At 34.5% G+C, this 27262-nt stretch overlaps 1 protein-coding gene and 1 long non-coding RNA gene across 2 annotated transcripts in view; one reads left to right on the top strand and one right to left on the bottom strand.

Annotated features, from left to right (window-relative positions):
- The window catches only part of LOC116184646 (uncharacterized), a 71927-nt gene that overhangs the window by 33430 nt on the left and 11235 nt on the right, over window positions 1–27262 (top strand). Inside the window, exon 3 of the long non-coding RNA XR_014951468.1 lies at window positions 21704–21784. This is a non-coding gene — a long non-coding RNA (uncharacterized LOC116184646). The remainder of the gene's footprint in view (window positions 1–21703; window positions 21785–27262) is intronic.
- The window catches only part of ERCC6L2 (ERCC excision repair 6 like 2), a 48536-nt gene continuing 21603 nt past the window's right edge, over window positions 330–27262 (bottom strand). The window contains exons 12-19 of the mRNA XM_085567323.1: window positions 22691–22786; window positions 21219–21318; window positions 20097–20249; window positions 19364–19444; window positions 16938–18087; window positions 16081–16235; window positions 2964–3145; window positions 330–1594 (exon numbers count right to left, since the gene is read on the bottom strand). Coding sequence (XP_085423449.1) covers window positions 661–1594; window positions 2964–3145; window positions 16081–16235; window positions 16938–18087; window positions 19364–19444; window positions 20097–20249; window positions 21219–21318; window positions 22691–22786 — 2851 coding nt within the window. The 3' untranslated portion in view covers window positions 330–660. The remainder of the gene's footprint in view (window positions 1595–2963; window positions 3146–16080; window positions 16236–16937; window positions 18088–19363; window positions 19445–20096; window positions 20250–21218; window positions 21319–22690; window positions 22787–27262) is intronic.

The following is a 27262-nucleotide window of genomic DNA, read 5'->3' as shown; positions in this document are numbered from 1 at the left end:
ATAAAAAAACTTGGTGGTTCTTCATATTAACCAAGCTGAGAAACTCACTTTTATAGGATACTATGAAGATTTTAAAGGTCCACAGCTTCAGAGATGAAGCAAAATCATGGAGGATGGGAATTCATCAAAAGCTACTAGGCACAAAGACATCATCCCTGTCTCAGGAAGTCCTCCAGTCTCTAGCACCTCAGAAAATATATGCAGTATCATTGTCAAATCCTGTTATTTCTAAATTGTGTTGAGATGACTGCTGATGTCCACATTTAAGTAAAGGAAAAAAAATTCCTAAGCTCAAGAGAAGCACTAATCAGAATTAAAGTAGAGCGCACTCAGAAAATGCTAAAAATTTTAATATAAAATCATGATATATCATAGGTTACAATATACAGTACATATGCATGACTGTGCATATATGTACTACACACTGCATATGTAAATACATACATATTTACTTGCAAATAATTACAAGTAAATAATTACTTGTAAAATGTAATTCTGTATCACTATAAATATGAATTTATCATTTTACCTTTAATTTTATGGAATTACCACATTTTGTGGCATAATGCTGTCAAAGTTCAAATAAAATAGTTATAGTGCAACTTACATAGAAAACTTTCATTTTACTACATTACAAGATTTAGTAGTGGATGGTTCATCTCAATCATCTGCACTGTATTTTTTCCACAAAAAAGTTTCATTTCTTTTCCAGAGAGAACTTTCACACACGTCTCTATCTTCTGTCACTGAGGAATGAGGAGCTCTTTCACAAAGCTTCTCTATGACTGCTATATCTGTCAGCTTTCTGAGGCTGTCCTCATTCTGCTCATTCAGCATATCCCAGAAATCTTTTGGTCTCCCCTTTGATTTTTCTGCTTGTCTTGAAGAGAATATCCTTGGTGATCCTGTAGACCCATTTCCATCATTTCTGAAGATTTCATCAAGAATAGACGTATCTCCAAGTAAGTCCACAAAAGAATTTTTCTTGCAAATCTGAGCTTTTCTATCTCCATTTTCTGACTGAGACACGGATCTTTCCTTTGGCAGCTGTGTTTCTTCTGAGTCTTGCTGTCCTCCACAACTTTTTGTAGGCAGCACCTCAATTATTTCTGATTTACTGCTTAATGAGCCAGATGCCATAAAATCCTTGAATGCTTGACTGTTTCTTCTTTGGATATGTTGAGTAGCAACAGTGGATGATTGTTTATATTTTGCATCAACAAACATATCTTGCAAGTAGGAGTCCTTGTGAAGCTGTTCTGTTTTTCCTTTATGGCTCTCCTGGGTCTGTGTTTCTGTAGTTCCACTCAAAAGTAGGCCTTTAGCTGATGAAGGTTTAGACTCAGATCTTCTGAAATTAACAATGTATTTTCTTTTTCTGGAGCGTATTGTACCCAGTTCTCTTTCCTCACAGTTATGTGAAGCTTCTGCTGGTATTTCAAGTGAGAAGAAAGACTCCATTTCTGGATGCTTGGAAACATAGAATTCCTTCAATAGCTTCTGCCTGGTTTCTGATGTAGCTTTTGCAATATGTTCTGCAAGGTCCTTCACTGATCCCATATTAAAGTGAGATACCATTTCCTCAAACTGTCTCCTGTAATTATCAAGAAGGAAAAATGTGTTATTCTAAAACCCTTAACAAGGAGGTGGGGGAAATGGGGTGGAAATAGTTGTTCCAAGTCCTTTTAAAGAAGACTTGCTAAACAAAAATTGGATAAATGCATGCACAGGGGACATCGTCCACATCATCCTACCCAGTGGGTTATGGAATATTTGTTTCTGCTAAAAAGCCAAGCTCAAATTAAAATAGGCCATTCTAGTTGAGTTAGCCCTAGTCTGAGGTCAGAGAACCTTACTGGAAGGCTGGAAAGGTAGTTTTGCAATCCTGTGTTGGAGAAGAGATATGAAACATGTCTCCTTTCCTGTTAGGAAGGCTCCAAAAGGCAGTAAGATTTAACTCTGTTTGCCTCAAATACTACTGGACTGGCTAGCTCCAATCACTTGACTGTGGTAACTGCAGACAGCTTTCCACTCTGCCCTACAAGCACAACAAACTGAGGCATGTAATCATCCTCATTCACTCCATGGCACATCCACATGTACTACAAAGTCTAATTGCATGCCAGTGCTAATAGATAACCTGCTCTTGCCACTTTGACAAGAACAATATGGACAACTGAAGCCAGCTAGCACATATGATAGCTTCTGAATGCTTACAGGCATTACCTAGATACCAACTTTCATATAGCAATTTACTTGTCTCAAGGCAAATTGAAAATATATACCAAATACCTGTTCTGTAGGTTTGCTTAGCTAGCTACCGCTTTCTACTTTCTATTTCCACAAAACACGGGGATATTTTTATTGAACTGCTATCTACATAACAACAGAAATTAATATTCATAACTGCAATCACTTGGGAAAACAAAAAACAAGGAAACAAAAAATTATTATCCCTCAAAAAATAACGGTGGGGAAAAAAGCATTAGAAGAGATATCAAAAGTACTGAGCGCCATGCTAAAAAAGAAGCATGAAGCCCAGTTTTTTTAACAGTCATTCAGCGCAAGTGATGAGATCTGGGCAAAATCAGTATGCAGTCAGAAGCTAATGTTATAAAATGCCTCTTTTCTATACAGTTTAAACACTGTTTTGTAGTAGCCCAAGATACACATAATACAAACACTCATGGTGATGACATCTACAGTTATGTAATCTATGACCATTGAATCAACACATTCAAGTAATTTGTGCATTCAAATAATTTTATTAATCAATTACAGTACTCATAGAGTAATGTGAATCAAAGTTTCCCACTAATTTCACTCCTGCCATAGAAAATTACAGTATATAGGGTTGAAAAAATTACTGTATATAGGGTTGAAACAAAGACAAATGCAACTACTCAAAAGAAAGTCTGTTTCAACCTTAGAATTTTACTTCCAACTCACCAAAACAGTCTCACCTGCGTATTTCTTTGGGTGTCCTTCCAATCATAAAGGTGGTTGAACCTACTCTGTGTACTTTTTTGCTTCTTTGGGTCACAGGATGTGTAATATACAGATGATTTTGCTTCTTCAACATTTCTTGCCTTTCCTTAATAACTTTCTTCTCTGAAGTACTGTCTTCTGGAACTTCATAATTTTTCTAGTAAAATGAAACATTGAAATCATTAGAACAGCTGTGCCTGTGATGTAACAATGCACCCAACTGCACCCAATTCTGTCCCTTGTAACTAAACTGAACACTAGGATTGGTATTTAGAGCTAAAATGCAGACTCCCTGCTCAGTCGCGAAATTCCAGGGACAATGAAGGGAAGTCTTGATTCTCTGGCATCTTGCACAAAAATATGATCCTATTTGAACATGAGTTATTTTTTCTGAAATTCTCACAAATTCTCACCAAAACCTCCCCTTTGCCAAAACATAGCTGGTTACTGATATCCTCAGTCTCCCTACAAACACTACTTTAGAGATTAAATCACAAATGGCATTCACACCTTGTCATCTGCTGTTCAAATTTTGGTTTCAGAGCTACACTGTTTCTTCTCAATGTTTTTCTACTTGGTCCATGTCCATTTCCTTTATTTTCATAGGCTGTTCACAATGTTCTTGAGCTTTAGAATATCACATGTGTTCTCACTCCACTACTTTGGTAAGTAACCTCAAACTAGCATAGTGAGAGAGATGTTAATATTACAGAACCTACAGGCATAAATTTTCATTCTAAGACCAATCTACAGCTCCAAAGACCAACATTTTACTACACCATTATGTTACTCTACACAACACAGAAACTCCACCCAAATTAAGAAAAAAACCCTATTCTCCCAATAATAGTATAATACTAGAAACAAAATTAAGACTGAATTAGCAGATGTTACCTGCAGCATAAATAAGTTATTTTGCTGGTTCTGTATACATTTGTTAACATTTTTACTTGGAAAATGTATTTTCAAAAAAGAAAGCAACCATAGTTTTAAAAAATATTTATTTTTATGGATTTTTTGCATGAAAAATATAGTATTCTGATCTCACTATGATAAGACAGCTTATTTTTCACTCTGTTAGGAAATCAGGACTGTATAATTCAAAAAAGTATAACTTGAATACAATAGAAGACAACTTTAAGACAGACATGTAAATGTCTGTCTTAAAGTTATGTTAAAACCCCCATAAATGCACATCAATCTACCTCTCATTAAACAAGACCCAAGTATATAAGGTAGTAACACTTGGGTTTACACATCTGTTCAAACACAGAAGATTTTTAATATCTTTGGGAAAAAAACCAAATGTTGTTAACAGACTGAAAGTCATAAAATTGCTTGTCTTTGCAAAGAACCACATTTAATGTTGGAAGTATTATTAACTGCATATAAATGCACAAAAGGCAATATTTAGTTCTGAAAGCATAAAATCTTAGGTACACTGCACCACCCAAAAGAACAATACCAAAATACCACCAAATGCATACAAAAAGCATGCATTCTCTTCTACTTAATAAGTTGTTTAAAGGTGGGCTTTTTTTTAACTCATTGCAGAAAAAATTACTGTAAAAAAAGTTATTGCAGGAACTGCAGGAGCGAATTCCAGTGGAAGTCTGCAGCCATTGTGAGTTACTCCTGAGAATTTCCCAGCTCCCTAGAGCAAAGGCAATTGGTTACATGATACTCAGGTTAGGCTGAAACACAACAACTGACTCTGCTGAACAGACAAACATTTTAGAAAGCCCAACACCCAGCTCCTAAATCCAGGAACTTATTTTTTTAAAAAACTAAAATTTTTAAAATAAACCCAAAACACTTAGTTTTTTTTAAATGTCTCCATGTCTGTTAAAGGTCAAATCTGCTGCTTAATATTCAAAATGACACAATGGATGACAGGGTCTATGTGTAAGTAAGATTTGAAAAATGAGATTAAAATATTCTATCTTTCTATTAGCATTACTATCAAAAAGTGAAAACTTCAGTCAATATTCCAGTACTGTCAATATTCTATATTATTTTGCTTTCTTTTGAATTTGACTTCCTGTATTGTCCTCCTAAATTCATTAATCTCATGGCCATATCTTTCAATATTTGCCCTCTGAATCACTGATCTCACAATGATAATTTCTCTTGCACAGATTTCTGTATTTTTCTGTTCTTCAAGCCCTTTCTCTGACAAATTACTGTGTCCACACCCCTCGCTTCTACACGAAATGCTGTGTTGACTGTATAGTGCAGGTCATGTTCACACAAATTATCACACTTATCACATACATAAGACAATCTCACAAAGCAAGACTGAGATCAAGACAACTTGATCTAGCTAGAAGCCTCTGACTCCTAGCTTCTTCTTCTACAGACACTGGGACATTTAATCTGTTTGTACTATTGAATGTCACACTCTGTATGATATTCAGTATCTCATATTTTGATATTGTACAATGGAATCGATAAAGGAAACAAAAATCCTTCTGCATGCTGTATGTTAAAAGAATATTGACAGACAGAGTGACAGCAATCAGGAAAGTCTTTACTAAATATTTAAATACATTAAACACAGTATGCCTTTGCAGTGCTTGTTATAAAATTCCTGTGGATCAAAGTGGAAAATTTCATTTAAAGCTGATCAATACTTGTTTGTCATCTGTCAAATTATGTTTGTCTATATTGAATTATCTGTAACACCACTATACATTTCTGTTTTCACAAATGTGAGGGGGAGGGGCAAGAGGCACAGCAAAATAATTACATTGACATCAAAGATAGAAAATTTTGATAGAACTACTGAATGCAGTATTTTAATACTTTACTAAACTTTGTGCAGTTCCATTATGTCAAGAAAATCTTCACAGCAAGTTCAAAAGAAATGCACATTTTATTTACTTTCAAAGGCATACATGTAAGACAAAGATCATGCAAGTGGTTTAGTAGAAGGCAGTGGTTTTTAATTGAAAAAATGAAATGAGAAAAAGTTACACTCCAGAAATATCTAACTAAATGCAAAGAAAAAGTTAATGAAAGTACAATAAAATGAAATTATGAAGTGCTATTGTGAACTATGGAAAACCCCACAAAATTGTAGCCAGTCCTTCTTGTCTTATTATCCTTGTTTTCTTCTTCTATTCCCCCTTGATCTACTACATTTAAGACACTTTTTAAATATCGCAATGGGAAAGACGACAGATTAAGTAGTTGTTCAGAAAATTATTTCTAAAGTGTTCAGAAACCCAGGGATTCTTACTACAATGTAAAAATTCTTCAAAGAAAGCATATATTAAACCCTTTCATGTTCCATTGAGTCTATGTAGGTTTTGATCCTATCTTCTTTTCCTAATTCTCTTACTCTTGAAAATATATATAAAGTTTTGGATACCAATGATAGTTTTGATTTCTTTGAATTATATATTACCTAATGCAGCAATCAAGAATGTAGCAAACATGCTAGACTATCTGCACATTAAGTGTCACAAAACCCATTTAAGGGTAACACTCTTCAAGAAGAATGAGCACAGGCATCAAGCAGAAATTTAAGTGCTACAATGCAGCAGTAATACCTACTTTAAGTTTCCATATTGAAGCTATAACTCTTGGATGTATTAGCTTTGTGTGGCAATTTGTCTCCTGCTGCGTAGTTACAGCAGTTAAAAACTGTATACACCTACCAAACCTAATTTTGGTTTAGCTTTGACAGTACAAAACTTCAGTATCTGTCCTTCTTGCAGCAGGCATAAAGAGGCAGCACTATACTCTAGAGCAATGAATGTTACACCACATATATGCATCATCAGACATGACGGAGATGACTGGACACCTTAAGCCAGTAACTCCCTTTTCTTTAGTTCCTTCAAGCAAGGCAAAGAAAGATGAAAAGGTATGGGAGAGTAAGTGGGCAGAAGCTGGGAGTAAGATGAAGTAGAAAAAAAAGAGAAACAGAGATACTTGTTTTTTAAACTGTCTCATGTCTGTGGCAATTTGTTAAGACACCAGACTTGGAGGATAATGAACGTCCTTCAGAAGCCTGAATCTGAAAATGTTTGCGTAATTATTCTTCAGCCATAGTTGCACCATGTGCAAGCACCTTCCTCTCTTTTAGTTCCTCATTACCCAAAGTATCCCTACAGTAATTACTTTGCCAGATACTGACTTCCAAGCATCAATAATCCCTCTGATTTGCCCACAGTGTTACAAGACTTTTCTCTTTTGGTGTGCATGAAACCACTGTTGTCAGATATCCAGAATACTTATCATTGCAGTTGCACTGTTTATATTTCTATAATAAACAAGAATTGCCTTCTAAAATGTCTAGCTGTCTTGCAGTCACCCAAAACACCAGAAAGAAACAGTAAATTCAGTATGACTAACCTCTTAAAATATATTTTACAACAAATAACAAATCATTATGCCATATCTTAATTTATGTTTTCCCATTTCCCTGAAAACTTGAGAAAACACATGACCTTCCCAATACATTGCGAGTTGAAGTTGGTTTTGGATGATTGCTATTAATTTGATGATTTGATACTGCATTCCAGTGTTTTTATCTACACAAATTACATTTCTAAATTATTTCAAATAATCTTTTTCTCCTTTGCAGTGTTTTCATGTAGTTTTTTGGTCTGGTTTGGAGGTTCTTGTTGGTTTGGGTTCCCCCCCCTCCCCCCCCGACAGTTTTTTCTGATCATATGTATTAATTATTACAACTCTTCTATATATGTTTCTTGAGCATATGCTATTGCTACATATTATTTTTATTTTACCAATGTTTCTCTGCTGTCAGGACATAAAGTACCAAGAAATGTTTGATACCTGACTGTCCATTCTTGGTCTTGTTTGCTTCTTTCTTCTACACAGACTGATAGAGTAGTTTAAATTGAAAGGGACCTTTTAAAGCCAATGTAGTATGTACATGTCACATAATAATCACTTCCTAAATTATTCTGTATGTCAAGGAAGATAAATTGTAATAGTATCTACATAAAATTTCATGCAGTTTCTTTAAAAATGAGGTCCACATTGAAGACAAAAAATACAATTAGCAAAAAAACCCCTGTATCTACTTTCACAAGATTGTTAAATAAACTAGAATTACTTTTCTACTTGCCAAGAACACACTACTGAACAAACTGTACTTCAGAGACTTATGGTGAGTTATAAATTCCAGTTTAAAATGAGCCTGAATCTTATAGTATTTCAGAACTATTTTTGATGTGGACATTAGTTTTTCCTTTGAATTTAGCTTTCTTAATGGAAAAGCAAGTCTCTGAATGAATGCATCTGCTGTTCTAAGAAAATAAGGCTGTAGAATGAGAATTACAAGTAATGTATAGTCAACAGTCAATACATTAATTGTCTTAGATAATAAAGCTAACCTACCTTAAAATTTTAAAATACTTAAGGATAACTATATTTACATCAAGCTTTCTGAGCTAAACAAAGTTATGTTGGCTACAATTACAAGTGTATCTAATATTTGAATGCATCCCAGCAGACTAACAGCAGAAATATTTTTCAAGTTATAAAAACTGTTAAGATTTATTATGGATCCAAACTACTCCTCCAAAACATGTTGCCAGAACCAAGAGACCAGTAGAATTAAAGCTGATAAAATTACACAAATTTTTACATTGTCATTTCTCCATGTATGTTTCATGTAGCTTTATTGCATAAACAAACTGAGACAAGGAATTCCATAAACTCTAATATTTTTCTTGGTACTGGAGAATTTACTACTATATGAATTGAGAACAGATTTCATCTTCTGTATTTCATATTTACTTGAGTCTGTTTCTTTTACAATCAGGTAACAGAGCAAGAATTTTTAATTAGGAGCAATCTTAAGTTTTTGAACCTTTACCTAAAGTAATTCCTGTAAGACATATCAGACCTTGAATCACTATAGTTATTATTGTTGAGAACGGGAGGAGACACTCAGCCTGTCTCAGAATTCAAAGCTTAAGGTAGTTGCTTATTCCAGCAGAAGCTGTGGACTTGCACCCATCTTCATTCACCCTCTCATCCTTCTGTCAAAGAGTAGCAAAACCAAAGGCCATGCACATATATCATAAAGAAAACTCCACTACAACCTTCAAAGAATACCACATATTAACTCATTACATCATAAAAATACAACCTCACTACATTATAAAAACACAAACAAAAGTAGAATAGTGAAATGGTTAATTCCATTGCAAACTGAACCAGTAAACTCAATAAAACAGCATTACAGGCCAATCATTTGGGAACAATTACTTTAAAGTTGCATAGTTCCCCATCCTAGAAGAGCAAGGCCAAAGGCATGTTATCTCCCAAAAGCCTACTCTTTGTAAACAACTATCTAAACTTGTTGAATCTGAAAGCTGTGTAAACACACTGCAATAAGAGATCCTACAACTGATAGAAAGTCTTTGTTTAAATAATCTACAAAATGTCAGTGTAATACAAATAAAATAAAGTAGAGTTCTTAATGACACAACTTTTGTATTTACAGTATTCTCAATAGTACTTAAATCTGCATTGGAGATACAAAGGCCATGTTTTTTCCTAGGCTGACAGCATGCTTAGTTTTCTCATTTACACCACATTGCAATAACATAAAGAGGGGTTTACCATTAATCCAGGTTTTACTACAAAGCATCTCGTTATTTCTCTGTCAAACACTGGCAATAGTGCCAAATGTCTGTCATCCAATCCAGGGGATTAAGTCTTCCTTTATAGTGCAATTCTTGTACAAATTTATAAAAATACAGATAAAGTTTCTTCGAGCTGGTCACAGTCTATATTTTGGCCTGAATTCATGCTGCTGAGGTTGAATATGACAGCTGGCAGGAAGCTGAGGGGGGAATACATCCTCCCCCTTTTTAGTCACCACACTTCTATTGCCATAGTGATTAATCCTCAATTGAATGGCTGTCTTTGTACATTTCTTTTCAGTAAAACATTAAGTAAACTTAAGTTGAAAACATGCAGTTGACAGAAAAAAAGACTTCACATATTCAGGTACAGTACAAGATCTTGTGACTAATACTTTTCCACATATTAGTAAGCGCAAACTTGCTCTAATAGGCGACATCATCAGTTTTTCAAATTAGTTAGTATGTACTGTTCCCATCTTCCATCTTTTTTGTGAAACCTCCAAACCTTCTCCAAAGACATCCCCATGCTCACACAGCCCCCCCTCCACACCCTGGATTCCTACTGAAGAAATACTACACAAATTCAGCTGTAGAAGAACTAGAGAAAGCCCATCCCAGACTTCCATTCTGTGCAAAACATTTAACGTAAGCTGGTTTTGCCAATTAACACAGAAATTAATTAGGAAATTCATTAGGAAATGCAGTCATTTAATTCAGAACAGAGTAGAAACATTAGAAGAAGATATTTAAATCTTGCCTCTGAGAGGTTTCTCTTTCTTATGGTAGCTAAGAAAAAGTATCACAAATAAAAGTTTCAGTGCAAGTTGCCAAAAAACCCAAGGACATAAAAAGCTTCTGCACTGAAATCAGGTTGCTTTGGAACCTGAAGTCCACCAAGAAAATAAAACCTCTAAAATTACTTAGTAGACGAGTAAGGCCTTAGAGAATTTGTTAACACTTCTTTCCTCAAAATTAATGTCAGAATAATTTTGAGCAAAGTACACATTAATTACTCAAGACTCTTCTCTCTCTCTGAAAGGCTGAAGTAAATGCAGGTCTAAAAGTCTATTTAAACAAGACTTGAATTTCAACTCAAGCACAGAACACAGTGTTCAACATCGTCATATCAGACTAAACTGAACAAAATAATCCCAGAAAAAAACAAGTTATTTATTTAATTTCTTCTTCCTTCACACTTGTATATAATAGACTGGAAAACCCTTCTTATGAATAATCTTCAGTGAAGCAGCATACCAAGTGTGTTTTGTTGTCATACAACAGCTCTCAGTAATCTTTACTGGAGTGGCCATGTGCCACAATGAATGCCATGCATTTTCTACCTCAAGGTGTTTACTATAGCCACATGTGATTCTCCCTGCATCATGGCATCACAAATAAAAATTAAACTCATGCTTCAGCACTCACGAATTCTTAGCAAAGATTATGAGTAGCGTGAGATCTCAAACTGCACAGAGACACACCTGTCTACTTTCTGTGATGCTTAGGTTCTAGGACATGCAAGCAAAATTTATAACTATAAAGGAAGAAAAGATGTACTATTAACCTATTATACAGTGTAATCCCTATCTCCAAATTTTCTTCAGAAACAGCTGTCTGCAACACTTATGCATGGAACATAAACTCCTGACTTTGTTTTGATTACTGAGGCTCTAAACACCTCCAAGTATTGACACATCAGTTCCTTCTGCATAAGCAGCAGTATCAGAAACATCAACTCTTTGAAGGAGGATTGCCATACTGTTTTGTGCTGCATCAAAAGAAATGTGGCCACAGGTCAAGGCAGGTGATTCTGTCCCCTTGCTCTTCATGCAGAAAGATCACAAAAATGAGTGGAGGGATGGAACACCTCTCCTATTTAGCCAGGTTATTTAGCCTGGAGAAGAGAAGACTCTGGAGAGAACTTACCATGACCCTTCAGTACTTAACAAGTCTGTAAGAGAGATGGAAAAAGACTATTTAGCAGAGCCTGGTTTTGATCTAGATAAGACATAAGGAAGAAGGCTTTGTGACAGTGAAGACCGTAAGATACTGCAGCTGGTTGTCCAGAGAGGCAGTGGATGCCCCGTTGCTGGAAACATTCAAGGTCAGGTTGGATATGGCTCCAACTTTATCTAGTTGAAGATGTCCCTTCTGATTGCAGGGAGTTTGAACTAGATGAACTTTAAGGGTCATACTCTATAGGACTTATGTATTTTCTTCTCAAAATCTGCAGCAATCTTATACTGACAGTCGTGGGCCATGGTCAGAAAACAGATAATCTTCACAAAAAGGATAACTACATTCAACACAGGAACTACAGGTATTACAATATTTTATTATAATTATAATTATAAGCATTCTGCATTAAAGAGATATGCCATGTCTGTCAAAAAACTCCAGTAAATCTTAAGTCTTTAAAGTACCTGCTCATCATACTCGCTCATCATACTTGCAAAATAAACCATAAATGAATCTCCACTGCTGTGACTATTTGTGAAAACCGTTCTGTAACAACTTAACAATGTCCTTCTTCACTGAGAATGCTGCTTCAATTCACCTAAAATCTTCAACAACAGAAGAAGAGCATCTTCTTCTCTTTTTATGCAATCTCATGGATTTCTCTGATAAAAGACACATTTTCTACAATGGATCACATGATAAAATACCTTTCCACATATGTTTGCTACTATTATTGTCACACACAGATTTTCTTTTATATTCAATCAAATTATAGTTTATTCTCTTGCTTGTACAATTAATGCATAGTTTACACTGTTACATTTATTACTTCTGGATTTTATCTCACAACTGCTAAGTTGTGAGTGAAGTATCATGATGTCTTTTTTTTTTTTCCTTTATATTCTGGTTGCTGCCAAACTGTGCTTTTCAGAGTCGTGCAGTACTTATACAAATACAGACCAAATAAGCACTCATTACTATAAAAGTGAACATTCTAGCTAAACTAGTTATTTGGAAAAATTCTGTTAAAAACCATATATAGACAATATGACTACACTCCCCATCAGCTCTGGGGAAAGAAGTGTAAAAGGCTCTGCAGACTTGAATTCAGGACTATTATGGAACCTGGAGAACAAAGAAAACAAGGGAAAAAAATAGTAGTAAAATCTATTTCTCATAAAAAGAATCAAAGTTTTGTCTCCTTAAGCCTTTAACGGCACAGAGCAGTAGAAGAGTAACATAATATGTTCTACCTGTTCAGAGAAAAGGTAGCTAGGATGTAAAAATACTAGCCAGGTAAAATTAAGGAGAGACTGATAATAGACATTACTGGATTAAAAAATCAGCTTAATTGAAGCCACAGTTTAAAAAGTTAAGAGAGACTTGACTGAGAACTAAACTAGTGCCAAGTGTGCAGATTTAACACTGGCCTTCTAAACTCAAGGAAAGAAAATATCACCAAGGTGAAATCTGAGGTAAGAAAATGTGTTAAAGTCTTACACTTTTTTTATAATCAATTTAAATACAAGCTTGTTCATTACTCATGTTCTTAGGATGTTCTACATACCTTCAATTATTTTCTGAGGAACAAGACTTGCTGCCTCCCATCCCTTCCAACTTGGCTCTTAGGGATCTTCTTCCCATGCAACCTCTCTCACTTTCAGAGACCTCACAGGTTCTGCAGCCTGCTCCAGCTTTAAGCAGTTACTACAACTTAAGCAACTACGTTAGTCTTCATGACTCAGCAATAAATGAAGCACTAATAAACCTAATTTAGACTTTTAGCTACTACAAGTAGACAACCAGGAAGAAGACATTGTTTTATAGTGCTTTCTAGCAACTTATTTTTTCTGTTACCTGTACTCATATAATCTCAATTAATTGGCTATTGAAACTATAGACCTTAACCTAGGTTCTAAAAGTTCAAGAGAAGTAGTGAACCCAAAATGTGATTAGATGGCTAGTCAATAGCAAGAAGTCAACATGTCATTGCTCTTGCAAGGGGTTTTCTTTATTAATTGCTTTAGCATATTATAACATTGCTTATTATCCCTGTCATTCCAGATTTCTATGTAAGCATGAGACAAAAATGTCACTCTTCCACCAATATTTTTAGAAATTTGTATTTCCCATCTCATACAATTCAACAAAATACTTCCAGTTTTTCAAAATTCTTGAACCCCTTTCACAGTGATATAAGTTGTTGCTTGGAAAATGTATTTAAAATTTATTACATCAGAAATGTATTGTTACAGACTGTTTACTGAGTGAAACTGTAAAGCAGGAAGACAGAGTTGCCATAGGTAAAATGAACACACATGACACAAATGAGCACAAAGGACATTATACTTTTTGGTCCTGATCAGACCTGTCTGTGAAATTAAAATAACCTTTCTTGATTGCTTCTACTTAGAAATAAAATGATTAGATCAGCTGTTCTAACAAGGGGCATAAATATTATTCAGATGCCTTCATGATGCTATCACATAAAGCTTCAGCCTAAATACACTGTAAAAAAAGCTTTGAATTACGAATCTAATATCATTGATACCCACAGCCAACAGAAAGAGCTACACAAGAGTTTTTGACAAACTATTAAACCAATGACACTTGAACTCTACATTAATAAGGAATTTCAACATTTCTGACAAGACTTTGTTTTTCCTTCAATGACTATCAGTTTCCAATTAACATTCCAACATTCAAAACTGTAATTTTATTTACCTAAAACAAGTATGGAAATGCAATTACTCAGCTGTATTTTTAATATTACATAAGATGCTGCTTGCTTTAATCTACTGAAAAACATTTTTATTAAGTAGCATTATTTATGATAAAACAGGTAGATGCTCAGACAGTGAATGTCCTAACTTCAACTGATGGCAAGTAAGTGAAAAATGACCAGCAAAGTCTGATGGCCAGAAGCACAACAGTGACCATGTCTTTTCACAAAATGTCTTCTAAGGAAATACAAAGTAAAAACAAAAACAGTGGCAGTAAAATTCTTAGTAGAGGATCTTTCAATACTGTCTACAAAGCTCAAAATGCCACATTTAAGAATATGGAGTAATCTATATTTTACTTCTACCTTAGTGCCTTTACATAAATGAGTAACCGGACGTGAAAAAAGAGGCAGCCTTCTCCATAATTTTTAATGTTCTTCTTGTTACTTAGATCTCCAAGAGAAGAGATACTACTGTTGCTTCTGAGCCAAAGCGCATACCTTAAAAAACCTGACAAGGTCATCAAGGTAAGTTAATCTGCAATACTTGCAGTGACGTAACTCTACACAATAAGCTTTAAGTTACATGAGAACCACAAACTAATTTTGAACTGAGGTGGATCAACAGACATTTAGTCAAAATACTCTCTTCAAAGTTTTCTTTCATTTTTATTTGGTTTTAATAATGTTGTCAACCATTGCCAATTAATAAGTACCTTCCTACCGTACTCTTGAGTATTTTTGACCAACTTTTCTGCTAATAAGGAACACTCTAATACAAATGTGTTAGAATTGAAAAGGGCTTACTTTTACCGATTCACCTGGTTTGATCTTCCCAGTATAAAAATTCTTGGCAACTCTGCTAATGGCTTAATTAAATACAGTATAACAACAGCACTGGAAGAAACTCTTCTAGTCACTGAAGATGTTCAACACCCCAGAACAACACAGTCGTATGTCTACAATTTCTGGATAGCTAATGTGTCCGTAAAGACTAAGCTGCACATTCACCAGTGACTTATTCTGTGCTTGTGGTTTATCTCAAAACTCAGTCTAGGAAATTGCAAATATTTATTACAAAGCAACAACCAAATACCCAGATAATCACAGCAGATTAAAAAAAAATGTAGTAAGAATAAAAAATATGAAAGATGTACCTGATTTTATTCCAGATTTGTGTGTATACCAAATGCAATCAAACAAGCTACAGGACCAACAAAAAACATTAAACATATCCATTGCTGAAAATAAGAACTCCCAATAAACTCTACTTCTATGTTTAAGACATTAAACATAGACAATTTGACTTAATTATAGTAACTGTGTATGCTCACCTCCCCAGGAGAGTCTGCCAACTGATGTATGTTTAAATTTCTATGCTACAGGGTGTCCAAAATGTACCCTGACAATTGGGTTTTTGTTAACTGAATCCAGGACAAACTGAAGATTTTTCAAGGCTCAAATCAGAAAAACATGTCTCAGAATTTGATTTCAAAAACCCTATCTTTAATCTTAACATTTCTTCCACAAAAAAATCCCACAGAGGGTGCTGTGCTGTTTAGTTCCCAACTTTTTCAAAGCTGAATAATGTAAAAGCCACCCCCAAAAAAACCAAAGTAATTTATTAGACTTCCAACTGAGCATTCTCTTCCTCTCATCTTCAGTGTCTTTGATCATTCATGGTGGCCAGTAACAGAAAAACAAGTTTTTAGAGGTTTTTACGATGAAAAATGAAGATAAATAAAAGTTAAAATGACATTTCCAAAAATATCTCTTTACCTTGGCACTACGGACAGCTACATTAGCAGGGAGCTGGGAAAACTGCTTCAACTCAAATACGTCATGCACCGCCCATCGGCTCAAGTGATTTTCAGCTTTGCTGGATCCAACCACATTCTGATTTGAATGAATATATGCCACTTCTTGAACACCATCTGATACATTATGAGAAAAATACAAGGACATTAGTTATTCCAAAACTCTGAAGGTACACATTTGCACTGAAAGATACTGTAATTAAAAAAAATTATATTGAAGTTGTAAAATTTGTTACGATTTCACTCAGAACCAAGTTACTCAGTTCTATGAAATTAACAACAATCATTAGACTTACTTGGATTTATCCAGATAGTTTAACACTACTTCAATTTCAGTGTGATTATTTTCATATGGACAAAGACATTTCAAAGCATCTATGGCTCAACAGCTGCAACGTCAATGATTAAAATTAAGTCTTTAGGAATCAAGTCTTCTACATGGTGTTTAAAACTCCCACACCACAGTTTTTTTTTTCTGTAAATTTTATTTAACAACCCTGTCAAGACTCATAAGATTTTACAGTTCAAATATTTAGGTTGTGGATTTTTAATAAATCTTCAATCTCAGCATATTTCAAGATATGGTAAGAGTTTAACTAAGAATTACAAAGCAGCCTGTCAGCCTATAAGACAAAAAAGTAAGACTAATAAAGAGCAAACTACAGAAAGATATTACTGAATAATAACTTAGCAGAACATTTACTATGTAACAAAAATTAATGTACAGCAACAAGAACTTAAAACCTGCTGACAATGGTAAATTAGACATATGTTATTACTTTAGTTGAAATAAAATTAACAAATAAACTTAATAGTTACCTAAATATTTGTCCATTGATTCCATATTTTTCTCTTGATGCTCAAATACAGTTTTATTTGCATATGTTCTACGTACAGCATAATTTTTAGACTTCATTTGTGCAACAGAGGTATCTTGAATAGGACACAACATTTTAGACCCAAACTGAATTCTGCTGCTCTGTTGTTTACTCCTATAGCTTTGCTTCCTGGCATGAATTTTCTCAACTGGAGAGCTTTCTTCAGAGGATGAGAATTCATCTATATTCTGAGAACCGCTTTTCTCTCCTTTTCTGTAGGGCTCCTTTACTTGTGGGAGAGATTCTTTCCACTTTGGAAAACTCCGAGTTCCTAGCTTTCTTGATTCAGAATTATAGGGAAGTTCAATATCATCAGACTCATCACTTACGTCACTTGCTCCTTTCAACTCTATGTCATTCTTGACATCTTCAACGAGTACGGTGCAATCTGACTCAGCACTGTGGAATCCAAATTGTCTACTGTTTCCCTTAAACACAAACCCAGCTTTTTCTTTTGCTAACTCTTCACAATTTTCAGATGTTGACCTATGCATTTCACCTTCTTTAGTAAGCACTGGTTGCTGGCATACTTGAACTTGCGTAGGAAAGATGACATCATCATCTGCTTCAGAACTACTTTCAGTTTCCATGACTATTTCACATTGTTTTAAAATGCTTTGATCCTCATTTTTTCTGTCCCCTTCCTCCTCAGAGCCTGATAAACCAAGCCATTCTGTACTATGCATATCTTGCTTATCACTTCCATTTGGAGGCAGAACAGCTTTCCCATGCTTCAAAACAGGCACACTGGTTTGACATTTCTGAAAACCACCATGCTTGCTATTTACATTTTTTCTTATAGTGTGATCATTAGAACTTGAATGATGAGAGTTACAATTATGATCCCCTTCTTTGGTAGTCTCAATTTCTCTCTGCAACAACTTAGAGAATCCACACTGTATTAAGGAAAGCTGTCCCTTTGTTACCACAAAACCATTTTTATTGCATGGCTTCCTTCTGTCAGATTTTTTCACAGAACTCTCCAGAACATCATCATCACTCAAATCATCCCAAAAATCAGTTTCTTCTCTTTTTAATTGCGCCCGAATGCTTTGAGGATCTCCATCTTCTTGACAGTCTGGTTCTTCATACTAAAAATAAAAAATACTACAAAGTTATTTAAGATTTATAGTGTACCCAACATGCCTAATTCCAAAGCAGTGTAAAAAAAGCAGAATTTCACTGTTACTCAAGCAAAAACTATGCAAAATAATATTATAAAATGCAAAATAATTCATAATGAGAAATTATTGAAGTCTCTGGCAGAATATTGTTAGCAGAAAACCACTGAAAATAACCAACAGTATTATGTACTTGAGACAGTATATGCTGTACACTGCTAAAACAATTTATGCCTTCCCAATCCACATCCATATTTTTCAAGTTTACACTATCTCACTGCCACTTTTCATCTTTCAAGGGTGCTTTGGAAGATTACTTTATGATTCAAACTTTAATATTGTGTATAATGATAAATATCTGTGCAGTGGTTTACTTCCTTGTATATGGGTGCTAACATTCCACTCCAAAATTCATCAAAGCCTACTGTATTCAAACAAAATTATGCCCAGGCAATCTTAAAACATTTTTAAGATCCTAAAGTCCAGAACACCGCTCCAAAACTGTATACTATACTGAGGTAAGAATTATGACAGCCTGCAAATGGAAGAACAGTAAATACCAAAATTCTGTACTCAGAGATGTTTTAAATTTAATATATTAATCCTGATATAATTCTGCTCATCAAAAAGCATTTAACCTACGCTTAAAAAATTGCTGCTTTTCATCAAGTCATAGGTGAGATCATGACCATCCAGTTATGTATTATGAATATGAGACTGAGATCAATGTAAGGTTACAAGAAATGCTGATATATACTCACACAAATCTCCAACAGGCATAAGAGATAGTGGCTAATTTGTAATATAATTCAGTGCAATCTAATCTAGTGATAACTTTACTCAAAGTACCTGAACATGGCACTCAGTCAAAACATGCAATGCTCCTATTAAAACTGACCTTTGTTGGAAAAAAAAAAAAAGATCTTATTCCAGAAGGAAACCATTAGATAATTACATACATTAAAAATAAAAAAGACATTGAACAGACCACTGGTTTGGTGGAAATCACTCTGATTGTCTGACTATAACAACTAAATAACCCAGGTCTTCTAGAGTTACACAAAACCTGAAGCTTTCAGTCATCTAAACCCGCTGTACTCCTTTCCACAATTCCCTAAACAAAATCTTCATAACAACAGGGTAAAAGTATTACCAGCCTAAAGATATATTGCCCACATTTGCCACTCCAATACTGGGAATTAGAGGTCTGTCATGCTCTGGTGTACAGTCCACAAGGACACCTCACCTCTTCTGAGCTGCAGGAACGATTCTCTTCCTTCAGCCATGTAGTTGCTGTAATGACTCCTGCTTCTACCCGTCCTTCCCTCTAAGACAATCAAATATGTTAACATAAACAGATACAGCTTTTTTATTACACACAAAGACAAGCACAGAAAAAGAAGTGTAAGCACCAGAAGTAGAATAAGCAAAGTCCAGACTAAATTCCTAGAGAGGAAAAGTAACAAAAGAAAAGGAAAAGAAAAAGAAACATGAAATAAAGCTGCAGTAAATTTGAAGATGTAAGCTAGCTGTAGCAAACTTTTTTCTTAACAATTATTGACATCCCCAGAAGTGCACTAAGAAGGTTAATGTGATCATAAAAAATATTTTTTGGTAAAAATTCTGGCTTAAAAGGTCAGTATCAGTAACTGATGCATAAAAGGTATCTGTGCACAAAGCTGCATTAAAGTATCAAAAAAATAAGATACGTAGTTTTTATACCAGAAAAATACATATACTAGGAAATTTATGAAAATTATAAACCAAGCTTTTACCATTCTTGGATTTAGAGAAATTCATATGGTCTATATCAGAATGAGAAATTAGCATTCCTATTCCATTCAAGTCATTGCACAGACAAGTATTTATTAAGTTTCATGATTCTGTTTTATAGTGTTTCCATTCAAAACAACGACCAAAAAGCCTCATGAAGAAATGAAAACTGTAAAACTATTATCTAAAAGGGTAGTACTTCATACCTCCAGTATGTCTTTGGTAAGACAGGACCCATGAGTCCTAAGTTTGAAAAGGTTATGAATCCCAAAAAGCTCTCCTTGATGCTCCTTTGATCCTTGCACTGCCTCAAAATACCGCCTGGCATTTTCAGTTCCAATCACTGCACAGTGAAGTTGCTAAAACAGAACAACACAAGAGATTTCAGAAGTGTTTGCTACAACAACACGTCAGAATTTCCTGGCACCCACATTATATACACAGCTTTAGCTAGAACAAGCAGAAATTCCTAAGCGAGGATATTTTGTTTTAATTTCCCTGGCAGATGTTGGTATAATAGTTTGTGGTATAATATGAACCTGCTTCGCTTTACTGAATTTAAAAAAAAAATAGAACATTTGAAGACTTTTACTACATTGTTGCCTGTTATCAGATACCTACTATTCATGTTACTGTCACTCCTCTGTATCTTGACAGCTCAGCTCCACTATACTAAATTATTAGCATTTTTTCACCTTCCTTTGCACTGTATACTTACTTGCTAAGGGAAAGCAATCCAAGTATAGCTGAAAAAACCCCAACCCTCAGATTTATAATTACTCTGTTTATTACTGCTTATTCAACTAGAGAAATACAAGCCAATTGATAAAAATGGAAAAAAACATTTATACATCCTATCAAGACTTATACATGCTTTTTGGAAATCCAAGCAGACTGGACCAAAAATCCCAGTCTTCTTTTTCTAAGAGATCACAAACTTTTCTTCTATAGCATCAGCAAGATTTCTGCTTTACTTTCTCCAGACTTCCATGAGAAAAAGTTGGTGAATCAAACTGCTGCAGATACTTACTACAACTATCACAGTTGTACTTCATAAGTCTTCAAATAAAAGCAGCTCTCTGTATAACCTGAATAATGTACACTGCATAATTAAACTGTCAACAGTTACAGAAAAACTCTTGAATACAAATATAATTCAGTTCCATTCTTTAACAGCTGCTAAATGATGCACTTTGGCTTAGTATGTTAAGGAAACATCATCTACCATAAACACAATGTAAACTACAGTTTTACTACAGGCTAGATTAGCTTTCAGTCCCTGAATCTGCTTGGAAGAGCTCCCCATTTAAATTGTTTGTGAGCTTTACCTGTTTATAAACTTGTCGCAAGTACATGATCTCTTCTACAGTCCCCAAGGATATCAATCTAAACACTTTGACAGCTCTGTGTTGGCCAATTCTATAAGCTCTGCAAGGACATGGTACATTAAAAACATTTTAAGAAATGAGAGTTCTTAGGGTAGGAATAAACAGTAAACAAAGTAAATATGTTAAGTGCATTCTAATAAAACAGGACTATTCGAAATTACACATACGTTGATTGTGTTGTTTTCCTTACTTTTCTGAATTTTCCTCAGTAATTGATTTCCTTTCCCTTTACCTTCAAGTATTTTATATTTCTCTCCAGGCCTATCCAGTTTAAAAAGCCTTCTCCTCATTTTATATCACAAGAACTGCCTCCCACCTCTCCACAAAACACATCTTCTCTGTTTATCTCAGGTTTGTTGGGGTTTTTTTCCTTTTGTGTCTCCACCTACTTTTGCTCAAAGTATTCTCCTATTTCCATTATACAGGAATTAACTCATGGATTTCTTGGAGCAGTTGGTTCTTTAACTTCATAAATTACTTTACAAGATACAACATCATAAAAACAGGTAAGGAACTGACAGTGTTCTATTCAAATGGTAAATTCTGAGAATTCTAATAGACTATATTCCACAAAATTCACAGAAGGCTAAAACAATTCATAGTAATGTGGTCTTACAAAGATTCTTTAAAGGTAGTCCCCAACACATGTTTCTGATATACTTCTCTAGAACAGCTGCACATAAACACATCCTAGAAATCATAAAGACCCTTAAAACAGAATTATGTAATTGCATGAGATAATAGAAACAAGTGTATTTCTGCTCATGAAAATATATAAATCTACTGAATTTTTAGTATTCTTTTATAGGTTTTTAGTATTCTTTATAGGTTTTCAATATTCTTTACTTCAGTTACTAAAAAGTCAGCAGTCTGCCTTGGATTCCTAGGGAAATATCCTACAATCAAAAAGCCTTGAAAGAAAAATCTACATTACTAGAAATACTCCAACACCATAATATCAGAGTGCTAAAAAGACATTAATCTCCACAATGGTAAAGTAGAAGAGAACATAAAGAGACCCTGTCTTTTAGGGTTTGGGAATTCAAAACACCATTTGAACTAGGGTTAACTACAATGTATTCTTCATGAAGAACACAAGAAAAATGTCATCTACACACACATATTCCAGAGATCACAAGAAGTTATAGTAACCAAAAGGAGGTTTTTTTGAGTTTTTGTTTGGCCCAGTGCTGCAAAAAAAGAAATAAAGGAAAATATATTCTAAAATTTGGGTTAAAATAATCACATCAAAGCTAAAGCCTAATTTAGTTGGACTTTTTCTATTGTGTTATGGATGAATCAGACAATGTAAAAAATTTCTTATTTGAGAAAAAAATTTTAGTTGGACAATCAGATTACAGAATGAATGGAACAGTGCAACATGGATCAAGTTCTATATTTTGAGAGTGTACCTGTCAATTGCTTGAAGATCATTTGCTGGATTCCATGTAGGATCAAACAGTATAACAACATTGGCACCAACAAAATTAAGACCCAGTCCACCAGCCCTAAAAACATAAAAATGAAAAACCAGAACTATATGATAGTAAGAAAAAAACTGCAATTAGATGGTTCTGTATTAGGTCCATACTGGCCTACCCTTCCCCAATAAAAAAAAAAAAAAAAGATACTGAAAACAGTGCAGTACAGTTTTGTGTTACTGTTGTACTAACAACCATCAAGTATTCAAATAACCACTGCCATAAAATACAGTTTTCTCATCTAAATATCAACACTATTACAGACTGTATAAATAGCTGAGTAATAACCAACTGCTATCAACTTAGTAAAAATCCCTGTTGCTACTTCGTTCCCATTAAGTCCTACACAGAGCAACACCCCTCAATACTATAATGAAATTCATAATCAGTTTTATGTCAGTTAACATTATGGAAGCAGGAAAACTACAGGTGAAATTTTACTTAATCTATTCTCAGTACATAGGTTTTGACAATAATGCTGTGCAGCTTTCACTAAAGTGGTCACAATCACAGATAAACCACACCTGTAAGCATTAACAACTAACACAAGTGTATTTGTACAGTAAGTTACTCAGCTGTTGGCCATGTATCTGCATATGAGCAACAATTGTACCAGACATTAAAAGGAAAAAAGTCACCTGCATCATCTTATGACACCCAATAGCTGTAAAGTGTTTCCAGGTAAAACCTGCAAGCCAGACAAGAAATTGAGCATACATCTAACCTGAGGCAGTTAACTGCTGAACCCTGCAAAACTCCTCAGCTACTTGGAGTTTGGCATGTGCACAGATGAATGATTTGATAGGACCAAAAGTGAGAAAAATACCACTTCTCATCCAGCTGTAAAGCAAGCAAATACTGATTTTTTTTTTGACTGGCTCAACCAACTATCATACAAAAGACACAAGCTCCTACACAAGCACAAGATAAATACTATTACTAAATAAACTATTAAAACAATTATTCACATTAGCATAGGCATCACTAATTTGAAGTGTGCCATTTTTCTGAAAGCAGTACTGCAAAATTGAGAAAGTCAATCCCATTTAATTTATCAAGCACCTGGTTTAACAGATTACTTTAAATTTTGCTTGTTTGAAGCACACAAGATATACAAGTAAGGTAAAGTTTTCAAGTGTAAGAGTGAATGGAGACAGAAACCAAAAACCTATGGAGCCCCCACCACTTTTTGGTTTTCAAGGAGTCCATGTCAATGTAAATGCAGCTGCGGCCTTTCCCTTCTAAGTATGGTGTAGCTCTGGGTTAGTTATATCCGGAAAGGGAGGGGATATAGAAACCTGCCAATATTAATGGATACTTCTAGAGAACTCACATTCTCAAACTGTGAACTACTGAATAACAATATTTGGGTTGGGTTTTTCTTTCAGAATACATGATGGTATTTATCACATTTAGTGTGTTTCTTTTTAATGAAATAACTCTTTTTAGTAAGACTTTAGCCTCTCCTGTTTCCAAACCAGCCCTGCAGCTGGACTGAAATGTAAGTCAACAGGTAAAACCAACTGTCCATAAAAATTAACAAAATAGGATATCTAGCTTTATAATAATTTTACCTTTCAGTGTTTTTAGATATGACCCAAAAATTCAGTTAGTCCAAATCAGAAAGGAATAGCTCTTATATCCTTCATAGAGAGAGCAAATGCAGAAGTTTCTGCATTGTGAGTTACGTTCTCCATTTTACCTTTCATTTTAACTAGCAGTTAATCATTACTGCAATTTGGTCCATGCAAATTACTATGATGTGGTTTAAATAAAGAGTTTTGTTGAACAGTTTTCAGAAGACCATCTTACTTAAAACTGCCCAACTTAGTACCTCAAAAGGTACAGAACAATGCTACATTAGGAAAGGGTCTATGAAAGTTTTGATTATGTAATTATGTTTACCAAGCTAGATTTTCTATAGTTTCTATGCTCTTTGTTCCAGAGAGGCTTTTGTGGCTGAAAGTTCTTTCAATGCTATCATATGCACACTAAAAGCTGTTCAAACCATTGCTGTGAAAGAATTAAAGCTAAATGAAGCTCTGTAAAAGTAAAAAGTAACTAACAGCAGGCCAGTAATGGACAGTAGTAGAGAATGCTGCAGGCAGAATGGAAGTGGGCCTTATATGATAAAAATTACCTACAAATTTCTCTAGACATTTCTCTTTACATAAAAAGAAAGCTGAGAAGCAGAAATGGATTTTCATTAACAATTAATTCTGACAGAACCAACCTAGAGAAAAACTACCACAAAAACAAATCCAGAAACAGTGATTTAAAGGCAGGCATATTTGCTGCTTTTCTTTATTCCAGAAAACTATGATGGAACAGAACTGTGCTGACTTTGGTACTGGTGCATACACAGTTTCTCTTCTTTTGGCTAAGAAGCACCAGCAAAATTGAAAGGTTTGACATTCTCCTATCAAGTTACAGCAACTCCAGCGATAATTTTAATGTTTCTAAGCATGCCTAAAAATCTTCTTCTTTTTTTCTAAATAATCACATATTTTCCCAGCAACACCAGTGCAAGACTGAAGTATTCTCAAACAGGTATTACTTCATGAGACTTAGAAGTTCCAACAGGTGTATACCTATTTTTCCCTAGTGCTCAACCTGAAATTCATTATCTAATGGTTTGATTAAATGTACAAGCTCTGAAGAAATTAATTACATTTTCTCTCAACACCTATATATTTATCCATAAAGCTTTATTAGTCACAGCTGTCAATAAAAGCATTAGGGATAGCCATGCTTGGTAGCAATATTAACTTCAAGACTGATGTCTAAAGATAGATAAACTTTTGGTTTTTTATTCTTTGTTCTTTTATTTTCTTTTTTAAGGTCCCATTTGGCAAAAAAATTAACTGATTAATTAAAACCAGGATTTTCAAATCTCTATGGGTCTCTATCTCTATATGTGATTTTGAAAACAAAGGAACATAAAATATGAACATTGCAAATTTAATAGTGAAAGTTATCATCAGTGCTGCACTGTAGTTCTCTGATTGGTGTTTTATGTTTTCCAAGTTGCATATTAATTGTGCCAGTGAACATAATGGCAGTCTCAAGATTACTATGCAGAGAATTCACCCTTTGCAGAATGGACTTACACTTCCAAAAGACCATGCAAGTATTTTCAGTGAAAATCAACATTTGGTTCTCTGAGCAATGAGACCTTCACACATAAATTGACTACACAGAGCAGTCAGCCAGAAACTTTGCAAGAAAGTATAGACAGAAAAGTATGAACCAATTCTATCAATGTCCTCTGTAATGAAAAATAGAGAATATACTCTAAAGCATATTATTATTATATATATGTCTGAAATCTGAGTGAGAGGAAAGATCAATCTCTTGTATAGCAGAAATAGGATAAATCACTTTCTAATTTCTAAAGGATTATAAATGTAAAGATGCTTCCATTCCTGTGCATCAAGCAAGGAAAAAGTCATTTCCTGTTATCTGTAATAAACTAGGCAAACAATTGCACCCTCTGTTGTGCTTTCAATACAGTACTTATACTGACTGTAATTCCATTATGGTTTGTTCCTTTCACTTGTTTCATAAGGTAAGTAAAACTACAAACAACCAAACCAAGCCTTTTCTCCAGGACCATCAGCAGGCAGAGAAGGCTCACTAGTCTCTGTACACAAGCCCTCACAACAGAGAGGAGAAAACCCATCTCTGTTTGGTTGACCTTCATTTATATTTCGATTTAAATTAATGAAAGAGAACTAACAGATCTATGATTATAGTACTGACTGAAGCAAAAATTAGTTCTTCATAATGCTATAGATTCAGAATTTTCCATCTGTCTTCAGGGACAAAGGGGTATGGACCCATGAAGGTCTTAGAGAAGCTCATTGCCAGATTTCACAGTTGCAGAGATTACAAACTGATGTACATGACCAGTATCACAAATCTCTGCACAACCCTATACATAAGCAGAGTATGTGAAGACTGCTCTGACATCCACTTGCAACAGCCTTTAAGATGATGTCTGCTCTAGTTATATAGAGGTAGTTTGGATCCTCCTAACTCAAACACACCCACTTCCAGTAAAAACTACAGTGATCAGATACTCATATTTCATCAAGTGTCACTGAGTTTTCCCCTCTGGGTAGGAGGCAAAAAAAGCAAAGCTTCTTTCTGCTCCTTTTCTGCCCTTACCCAATAAAAAAATTTTATCCAAGATGAAGCAAGGAAGTAACCCAAATAAAACAAATAAATAGTTATAGTTATTATAGTAACAAGAACTTTAGTTGAACATAATAGTCTATTTCAAAAGAAGTTGTTACCCATCATAAATTGATACGCAAATCTGATAGGTAAATACATTTTAGAAAGACAATAAAAGATCTTGTTGAAATATTTTGAAATAGACATGCTAGCTAATTAACATGATTAATAAATTGCAGTAATAGTGAGAATTTTTCAGTTCAATATGGCACTTCATGTTCAAATTCACTTGCTAGTTCTACTACTGTAAAACAAGACACTGAG

This window comes from Lonchura striata, chromosome Z, assembly GCF_050655825.1.
Source record: "Lonchura striata isolate lonStrDom1 chromosome Z, ASM5065582v1, whole genome shotgun sequence".
In the NCBI taxonomy this organism is placed as follows: domain Eukaryota; kingdom Metazoa; phylum Chordata; class Aves; order Passeriformes; family Estrildidae; genus Lonchura; species Lonchura striata.
Note: the sequence above shows the minus strand (reverse complement) of the source record. Positions and strands in the feature narration are given on the sequence as shown.